The 10,718-nt window shown below is 34.6% G+C and overlaps 1 protein-coding gene across 1 annotated transcript; it reads right to left on the bottom strand.

The window, feature by feature from the left end:
- Positions 1-2,446: 2,446 nt before the first annotated feature.
- LOC110018848 (beta-glucosidase 3-like) lies at positions 2,447-9,232 on the bottom strand. Its single transcript, XM_020716309.1, has 4 exons — positions 8,977-9,232; positions 2,882-2,945; positions 2,599-2,654; positions 2,447-2,482 (listed from the first exon to the last, which is right to left on the bottom strand). Exons 1-4 carry the CDS (start codon positions 9,112-9,114, stop codon positions 2,447-2,449), a joined length of 294 nt encoding a protein of 97 aa, XP_020571968.1. The 5' UTR covers positions 9,115-9,232.
- Positions 9,233-10,718: the final 1,486 nt, after the last annotated feature.

Genomic DNA, 10,718 nt, shown 5'->3' with positions numbered 1-10,718 from the left:
TTATTTATTTATTTATTTATTTATTTATATTTATATAAAATAAAGATACAAAAAAAAAGAAAGGAGTGCTTCGATATTTTCAGACGACGAAATTGGACTCGCCTGAAAATAGGGGGGCAACTGATACGTCATCAACAAATTTTCATCATCCGATACAAATCTCAAGGCACGACACCGATCTCGGGATAATATATTGAACAAGAAACATTCAAACTTCGATTAAGAGTCATACGGAGCTCCGATTTCAACAAACTTATAGTCAAATTGATCGGTTCGATGAGACGAACCTAATGATACGAAAGTCAGTCCAATCCAAATCAAATCAAGCCCGGATCAAATCATTAAACCACTATTAAAGGATTTCCGGAAGCATTTGAAAGGTCAAATGGATGTTGAATCTAGCGAGTTTATAGTCGAATCGAGCGTCACGAAAAGACGAATCCAACGAGTCCAAGATTGCTCAATTCTGACATCGTTAAGACACTCAAATGTTCATCAAACGTCATTTGATCAAAGGAAGTTCTCCGGGCCGTCTGATCAAAATAGTTCATATTCCTGCATTAATTACACTCAAAACACTATAAATAGAGCCTCACCCCTCACATGAAAGGGGGAGGAGGCTTAAGAGAGAACTTGAGGCTTTGAGAAGGAGCTCAAGTCCAAGATCATCCTCGGCATCGTTGATCGCCGTCGACCACCACCGATCGTCGACAACGACCGCCGACCTCTGTAGACCACCGCCAGCCACCGTTGAACGCCGTCGATCACAGCTGACCTCTGTCAACTACGGCCGACCGTCATCGACTGTTGTTAGCCATCGCTCACCTCCGTCAACCACCGCTTACTGGACGTCATCAGTCGCCGTCATAACGTGGAAAGCTTAATCATCAACTTATAGTGGATTTTTACAACTGGATCAGACCCCATGGTTTTTTTCCTTTTTACGGGTTTTCCACGTAAAAACTTCTGGTGTTATTACAGTTTGATTCATTTTCATCTGAGTGTGTGCTGAATTTTCGTGCAACGCTAAAACGATAATCCATTACTCTACCGCCGCAAATTTTCTAGCATGCATCACTAATAATTAATAATTATTAATATATTAATTTCATAAATTTATCATTTAAAACCCTTAGCTGGACAAGACAAGCTCCTCCTTCGATCGCGGCTCGTTACCGACGTCGCGACCTCGAAGCACAGATACTGTCGTTGCTGCTCTTCGCAAGCCTCGGTTACACGCAAGAAAGCTCCTCCCTCTTGTCTTCCTTCACCACAGACAAGCAACTTAGCTCAAAAGGTAAGTGGTTCGACAAATTATCGGGCGAAAGTTCACCTCCTTGGCTTCCCGACACTACATGCTTCATCTCCCTGTTGTTCAGTTTCCGACTCCTCGCCTCATCTCCTTCAATTCGACTCTTCACTTCCTCTTCCGGCTCTTCGTTTCCTCTCCCTTTCTTTCTTCGATGCTTCTGCCCTGGTAACAGAAATGGGATGTTACATCATGCACTTTCTTGCGACAAATATGTGATAAGGCTTTTCTTTAAAAACAATGAGATTATATGGCCTACCGGCTAAAATAGTTTCAATAAAGCATGTAAGATTTCTCCTATTTTTCAAATGAGACTATCGAGACTGTCTTTAAACTCTACCAAAAAAGTCATAAGACTCAAATAAGCTATCCCCAATACTCCATAGGCCATTATTAAAGGAATCCTACTACAATAATTGAAGGCCTAGGATCACCGTCCTCCTATGTCTAGCTTAACTTTAGTACAAGAGTTAAAGCCTGAACTTTGGTCCTTCATCTTGGAGCTTGAATATTTGGTACTTATGCTTGGTAGATTTCCCTTTGCCATGGGGGTAACTTCCAAAGTTTGCTTTTGATTTACCCTTTATTATCATTCTGTGAAATCAAGAAGAAAAGAGTAATTTTTGCATGTTGATGGCAAGCTTATGATATTGTGTATCTTGCTCAACTCCAACTAGTTGCCTCTACATAGAAGCCGGACCTACTAACAATGTGAGAACCTGTCTCAAAACCCTATAATGAGTGAACTCTTTCGTAAGAGAGTGTTTCAAATTAAAAATAGCAACCAGCCTTAGTCTGAACCAGCATATTAAAGCCTAATTTTTATTAACTTCGACAAACTTACGGTTTATTGTAAAAGATATACTTTGCCAAATGCTATGATAAATTCTATGATAAACATATAAAAACATAACTTGTATAATTATGTTGGAAAAACTTGAGCTTTTTTGTAGGAGATACATTTCTAAATCTTTATGCTGAATTGATTGCCAAAAAATAACACAAAGGGCATGAAAACTCTAACTGCAATCATATCATACTTAGACCTAATTTTGAACCACTGCCAAAAGGGTCCAGATCCTCAAGAAAGCCTTCTGTAATACTCCAAAAGGTCATTACTACATTAAAGGAACCCTACTACAGTATTTGATGGCTCTGGATATATTTCCAATGCTAAGTCAAAGATATATGAATAAAAATTACGATATATCTATAGAAAAAGAAGGGATTACATACAGGTTTAGTAGCAGAAGAATGAAATGTAAGTTTCTTAGCAAGAAAATGCATACCTTGTACTTGTGATAACCGTCAGAAGCCACATCCGCGGTGCTACCACCAGCTCCCCCTGAGAGGAAATTAATTTCAGGTTGAATAACACATTTTCTATAGCCTGACCTTTATTTTACTTTAAATGGATGTTTCATTTGCAGATAACCTTTTCTTTTCATTTTATCATACTAGTAAAATTTGAGATTATAAGGTCATTATTGTATATTTACTAATAATTTGTTCATATGAACAGTCATTCATAAGCAATTGAAAAAAGAAAATTATGGCAAGTGGAGAAATTACCTTCATGTATAAAAGTATCCCAGATGCTTGGAGACTTTCCATCCTCTGCCCACGCACCCTCATACTGTGAAAATGTGAAATGCATTATAAGATAATCTGCAAGTTAAAAGTATTTAAATGAAAATAATAACATATAGTAGCATAAAGATGCTTCTATCCATGGCATACCACGGAGACATTGTTGGGTGTTCATGCAGTGTGCACATATTTGGCACTGTTGAAGAGCTTTCAATGACTTAAGAAATATTTAAATTTTAATTTAAAAGCATACATGCCTTTCATTATCATTTTATCTATTATTGATTAGTAATTCATCATTGCTTGTAGGCATTATTTTTAATGGAATTTTTGCTATGAAAGATTTTGATGGAATTTTTACTTCATAAAATATTTTTTTTAGGAGAGAGACTTATATTCTTTTATACGTACTTGATGGTCAGTTAAATATTACATGAGTATAATTATTACAGTTTAATGAAATTGATTAAGCCTTTCACCGTTTTTAATATAAGGCACATTTATTTCTAAATTATTACACCAGTTTATTTAATCCATTATTGACTATGACATCCTTGGATTTATTAATTAATAATATGCTCAAATTTATCACTTGAAATGTGTACGATAAATCCATTAGATTCCTCAATCATTCATTAGTGATTAATAAATATAAGTTCTATTACAACCAAGCGTGAGGCTTGGAATTAACTAAGGTGGAAACTGACGGTCAAACAGTGAAAAATAATTATTTATTATTCTAATTCTTTCACTAATAGTTTAGTGTTCAAATATTCACGAAAGAGTCACTAAAAAAATAATTTAATTAAAAAGAAATTTTTTGTTTGCAATCCTCTTCTTTTGCACACATTGGTTCATTTTCTATTCATCTTATTTAAAAATTAAAAATCTAAAAAATATTAAAACAACATAATAAATAATCTAAAGATAACCCTGGAGCAATCTCACTTATAAATTACAGTAACTCAAGGAAACCAAAATAATATACATGCTGATCATTTCTATTTCATTCTAAAAAATCATATAATAATCTAATGTATATATTCATGACAGTTACTCAATGAAAATAATCTAACCTACTAATATGCAATAACTTAAACTTTATTTTTATTTCAGACTCTTAACATTAAAAACTGTCTTTGGAGAGATGGCAAATTTATGTTTAAATTGTGGAAAAAGATTCATGAAGCTTTGGGCGCCAAATTGTCTTTCAGTACAACCTTTCACCCTCAGACAGAGGGCCGGTCGGGAAGAACTATTCAGACTTCAGAGGGTCTACTACGGATATCTGTTTTTGACTTTGGTGGAGGATGAGAATAACATATATCATTAGTAAAATTTTCTTACAATGACAGTTATAAAACTAGCATTGAGATGGCTCCATATGAAGCTTCGTAAAGAAGAAAGTGCAGGGTGCTTTTATGTTGGGCTGAAATCGGTGAAAAAGATGTCATTGAAGCTAACTTAGTTGATGATGCTACTAAAAAGATTAGACTGCTTAGATAGAGACAAATTAAGAGCACTAAATGATAAACAGAGGAAATATTATGATGTCAAGCACACACTAGTGAAGTTTGAGGTTGGAGAATTTGTCTTTATCAGGTAAACCCATTGAAGAGTGTGTAATATTTTGGGTAGACAGGTAAACTGAGTCCAAGATATATATGTCATTATGAGATTATGGAAAGGATTGTAAATGTGGCATATCGATTGGCTTTATCAGCTCATATGCGATGAGTGCATAATGTTTTCCATATTTCTTCACTTAGAAAATATATTACAGATGAATCAAGCAGGGTGATAGCGAACTCAGTTGATATTCAGTCTGATTTGACTTATATTGAGGAGCCTGAAAGAACACTGGATTATGATATAAATAAGCTTCGTAATGGCGAGATCCCATTTTTGAAGATTATATGGAAGCTTTTAGTGTATCCAAGTGAACCTTTCTTCCTTTTATCAATTTGGGCTGATGGTTTGAGTATTGCTTTTAATGTATTAATAACTTTCCTAACATTAGGAAGTATGGCAAAACAATATCAAGTAGGATAGGATGAGTAAAGGGCAAACCAAAACTCACGGAGTCGAACTAGTCATTAAAGTTTGTCGAGCATGCAATTAAGATTAGGGTGAGCTTTAAGAGAACCGTATCTTTTATGTGTTTTTATTATAGTTCATCGATGTTCACATTCCACTTTCATTAGGCTTTTATGAAATAGAAGATACTTATGTTTATTATGGTTTACTTTTCATCTTCATGTCATTTGGATTCTCTTTTTTCTTTCTCCATGCATGAAGCATTCAAAGCAATCAAGCAATTTTCCCCTTAACTAAGCAAATTGAGTTGGGTGCCCTTTTAGGAGATTATGTTCTACTATGTATGTCCAACAAGATTATGTTTGTTGGCTCATCTCAAAAGTCAAGCATGCAATCTTTTTCAAAATCTTAACCTGAATTATAGCCCGCCAATACATACCCAAATTTAGGTCATGATAATATCATATGTAAACTACCATGGGAGCATGATAATTGTGGATGAGCGAGAGTATCATTTGATCATCAAATGAAAACAAAATGACACCATCAAAACAAATTTTGGATAAAATACAAGCATTATTTGATATTCTCATGTAGACAAGTGATACAATCATTATTTGCATATGCAAGTGTGTCCACGGCTCTATTATGGTCAATAAACTTAGTACGATAATCACTAATGATGAGCATCATAAAGATGAGAAATTTTGATGGAGCTACTTTCAACATAGAGAGAACTTGGAAAATGAGTTCAAAAGGAACACTATTTATAGGCATACCAAGAATATGGTTGTACTTATCAACAATGGATGAATGAGATCACACATTCTCTTAATCAAATCATGCTTAGGTAATGTCAGTTGCAGAAGGATTCAATGGCCCACATAAAGCAAATTGGACAACAATAGCTCAACAACAACGACCAAAATTGATATTAAATCATATCAAAGACATGACAAACATGTCAATGGTAATAGAACAAAGTTTCATGGACCAAATTGGTAAGAAGAATTTTTAAAAGGTTTCAATGATTAAGTCAATCATAATGTCCCAATATTTATATATGAATCAACATTTATCCTTACAAGATCATTTACAAATAAACGATTGAAATAATTCTAAAGCATTGAAGGCATAATAACTCAATGAACTTTAAAACTTACAAATAAAATTGCATAATAATAAGTGAATGTTGCCTTGGTTGGAAGATGACAACGTAACATAAATGGCAAAGTGGTCGTAGAGTGTTGATCAAATGATCCCCCAACTACTATAAGTTGTGATGAGGTTATTGACGCTCATCATAGATTATATTAGCCAAAGGTTGCACCCAAGAAAGAATCTTGCCAGACTAAGGCCAATTCAAAAAATACTAATTGATTCAAAACCTTTTGCATCATGCAACTAATTTTATATAATAAATATAATGTTATTTCGACCTTGTTTACTCTTGATTTCATCCGACATGAGTAAAGTTAAGCACAACTTCGATCCTTAAAATTTTCTTTAAGATGCATGTTTATAATAAGATTTAAGCATAACCAACTAAAAATTTTTATAAACCTAATAATTACCCTTAGTTTTATAGGAATCAACTTGCAAGCATAATAATATCATTGATATATAGGAATTGATGCATGCTAAAAAATATGCGGCGTAGAGTAGCAAATTATCGTCTTAGCGTGGTACAAAAATTCAACACACACTCAAAAGAGAGAAAACAATTAGTAATTACACCATAATATTTTATCTGAAAAACCCATAAAGGGAGAAAAGCAACGGGTTCTATCCCAGCTGAAGAAATCTACTATAAGCTGGATATTACATGTACATACCGTCGTGCCACAGGCGGGAAATGGTTGAACACTCTTCAGAGTTACAATGTCGGTGCACGAATAAACTTATTATAAGAAGTGGGTGGCAACCGATGACGATCGGTGGAGGCCGGCAGGTGGTCGACTACAGTCGGCGGTAGTCGACGATTATGCTGGACTTCAGCTCCTCAAATCTTCAAGTTCTTTCCCAAGACTCAAACTCTCACCCACTCATGAAAGAAGTGAGACTCTATTTATAGTGTTATGAGTGGAATTAATATAAAAAAATAAACCACTTTGATCGGAGGGTCTGGATAGCTTCCTTCAATCAAAAGGCATTTGATGGACATTTGAGTGTCTTAACGATGTCGGAATTGAGCAATCTTCGACTTGTTAGATTCATCTTGCCAAGACGCTCGATTCAACTATAGGCTTGTTAGATTCGACATTGTTTGACTTTCAAAAAATGTTTGAAAAACTTTTAGGAGATGTTTAATGATTTGATCTGAGTTTGATATGACTCAAATTGAACTAATTTTGATATCATTGGGTCAGTCTCATCGAGTCGGTCAGTTTGACTATTAGTTTGCTGAAATTTGAGCTCTGGATGACTTTTTATCAACATTTAAATATTTTTTCTCCAAAGAATTGTCTCGAGATTTGTGTCATGCATTAGGATTTGTGCCAGATGATGAGAATTTGTTGATATTGTATCATTTGCCCCTATTTTCGGGCCAGATCATTTTCTTCGTCTGAAAATATTAAAATATGCAGTGTGTGCATATATATATATATATATATATATGTGCGCGCTCGTTCCATGGCCTGTTGGTAGCGCAACATCTTTGAAGGTTATAAGTTCCCTCAGGTCCTGTGTTCGATTCGTTCGCTAAGCAAACAAGCCAAAGACGAACAATTTTTTTGTGTTTGATATATAAACGAGTCGAACACGAACAAAATTTTTTTCGTTTGTGTTTGGGTCATTTTTAGTCAAAATAATTTTATATATATGTATGTGTATATAGCTTGTGTTCGATTCGTTCTCTAAGCAAACGAGCAGAACACAAAAAATGTTTTTGAACTCGATATATAAACGAGCTGAACACGAACTCGTTTTGGCTCGAAATAATTAAATTATTTGTATAATCATATATAATGAGTATTATTTTTAAATAATTTAATTGACTGCAATGCTCCAAAGATTTATAAGCAATTAAAATTAATAATTAAAAATAGAATAAAAAAATACTAAATTTTATTTAAATGAATATTTTAATATAAATAACAAAATTTAAATCTTGCCCTACTCTTAACATTCTACGGCTATGTTATTAGGGTTGTAAAAGTAGCTCATTATTCGTGATTATCTTGTGTTCGGCTCTATAAGCAAGCAAGTCAAACACAAATAAATTTTTTTGAACTCTATATATAAACAAGTCGAACACAAATAATGATATTTTTTAACAAGTCAAGTCTGGACTCTGCATGCATAACTAGAGCTATTTGAATTGTTTGAGACTTTTCTTTATATTCATGCAGATGCAGGTCATCCTCGAAATACAGTGAAAATCCTCAAGTGGATCAGAACATACGGTACAATCCTAACTGTGTCCACTTCAAGAAAGGTTTACTAATCCAAGTTAACCCTTGGAAAACTTAATCGAACTGATTTTCTTTTAGTGAAGTATGCCTCCAATATAATAGGATGCTTGCATGGACTTCATCTTTCATTTGGAGTGCACGTGACAACAGTGTATAATGGATCGTGCTATAGCATAAAGTGTAGCAAGATGGAGCAAATATTGCATCCCGTAATTTGTGTCCGGGGTTCAATGATGGGCATCACGTGTCAAGTGGGCCCACATAATACACTTGAATTGGTCAATTTTTAAATTTATGAGACCCACTTAAAACGTGACTCCTACTATTAGACTCCGCAGGATGCAACTCTTGAGCTGTTGCCATAGGAAGGTGCCAATGGTCGAAACATCGAACAGTATGGATGGCACAATATGGATGCTAGTAGAATGTTATAGCTGGAAACGAATTAAGCTCATATCACACTCCACTTAGTTCTTTGTTCCAGGTTCTAAATAAAACTTAATATGTTGCATTAGATAAATTGTATCCAAACATGGCGACGTTTATTCCTATTTTCCCGTTATAAAGAATCCTGACTATTCTACATTTTTCAAAAACTAGTCAGAAAACAGAAATCGAAGGAACCTGAAAGGCAGAACTTCCTGCACCGAAGACGAAATCCGCCGGAAAATCTTCCCTGGTAAACTCGGATAGGCATTGAACTGAGAAAAAATGCTCCGCAAGGAAAAGAACCGCCGCCAATAGCGCCGCCACCTTCGCCATCTCCAGGACTTCTTCCTTCTCCCCTTCTCCAAAAGCTCGTTTTCGAGCTTCCACTTGTAGGCAGTTTTGCAAGCGCTCGGCCCACGAGGATCTCGTGGGGGGCCGCAACCAAACCTAACACGCCGGAATTGATGAATTGATGAATTGATTTTTTTTTTTTTTGCATGCCGCATTTTGATACCAATCAAATTTTGGCGCCTAAAATTACTTAAGATTATCCATCGCAGATCATTCTGAGTTGTACCATTTTTTTTTTTTTTTTTTTTTATTTAAAATTATCCATCGCAGATCATTCTGAGTTGTACCTTTTTTTTTTTTTGTTTTTTTTAGTTAGCGTTTAGTATTATACTATTAAAAAAATTTAGACATAAATTTAACTTAAATCATGTCAAACATCACCAAAATAAATAAAATTCCAGGCTTTAAATCTAATTTTTTTTTAGTTTGCATTAGGATGTAAATTTAGATTTAATAAATCTGAATGTGAATCGGATTCAAAGGATTTGTTTTGCCGTTGACGAGCGCCATTTTCGTGAAAAGATTTATCGGATTTGATAAATCCTATTTAACGTTAATACAAGTTGCAGCCAAACACCGCCTTCGATAAATCATATTTAACGTTAATTCAAATTGCAGCCAAGCACGCCTTAATCATTTGATCTTTAAAGTAAAAGAGAGTGCTATTTCAACTTATAATATGTAGTCCATTTACTTGAATGTGTTAATGTTCATCATCACTTTGGACTTGTGTAAACTTATGATGAATTTTGCAGTGGTTGCTCTTAAATAAGGGCAAATTTCACAACCAGGGCATAGTGTTTGCTCATAAATGAGAGCAAATTTAAGACTAGAGCATTGGGGGCTATGCAGCTGATCTGGACTAACAAAAGTGCAAAATACATTAAGGTTTTTCTAATATAAATCCTTTACGACTCTACCCCGCATTTTAGTGGTGATATTTGAGGTTGTATCCTATCTCTCTGTATATTATCTGATGGTGTTTTTGACGAGATTGCTTCCCATGCTCTCTGCATATTATCTGGTGGTGTTATTGACAGTTGTATCCCGCATTTTCTTGGTGTTCTTCACTCTATATCATGTATGTTGGTGGTGTTACTAACGGGTTTACTTCCCGACCTCTCTGTATAATGCCTGATGGTGTTATTTCCATGTTTTCGTGGTATTATTCACGGCGGTATCCTGCATTTTGGTGGTAGTATTCACGGTTGTTTCCTGTATTTTGGTGGTGTTTTTAACTAGTTTAGTTGTATACTGTCTACTGTTATTATCCGTGTGGTGATGCCATTCATTGCTAAGATCGCTACTGTTGTTATCCGTGTGGTGATGCCATTCATTGCTAAGATCGAAGCTCCACACTACTAGACAAAAGTATGTTGGATCTATTTTCTCCTTTTTTTTGCATTTTCTTCCATAGAATTTCTGACTTTATTTTTGTTTTTTTGAATATCCGTGTATCTTCTTTTGAAGGCATTTGTGTGGGTTGTATATCACATAGAAGATCATCAAATCCTTTCTTTTTTTTACACCTCTTTTTGACATTATATAATATTGCCGATAGACTTTTTTTTTCTTTTATATATATA

Source organism: Phalaenopsis equestris, unplaced genomic scaffold (genome assembly GCF_001263595.1).
Source record: "Phalaenopsis equestris unplaced genomic scaffold, ASM126359v1 Scaffold000002, whole genome shotgun sequence".
NCBI classification, from domain to species: Eukaryota; Viridiplantae; Streptophyta; class Magnoliopsida; order Asparagales; family Orchidaceae; genus Phalaenopsis; species Phalaenopsis equestris.
Note: the sequence above shows the minus strand (reverse complement) of the source record. Positions and strands in the feature narration are given on the sequence as shown.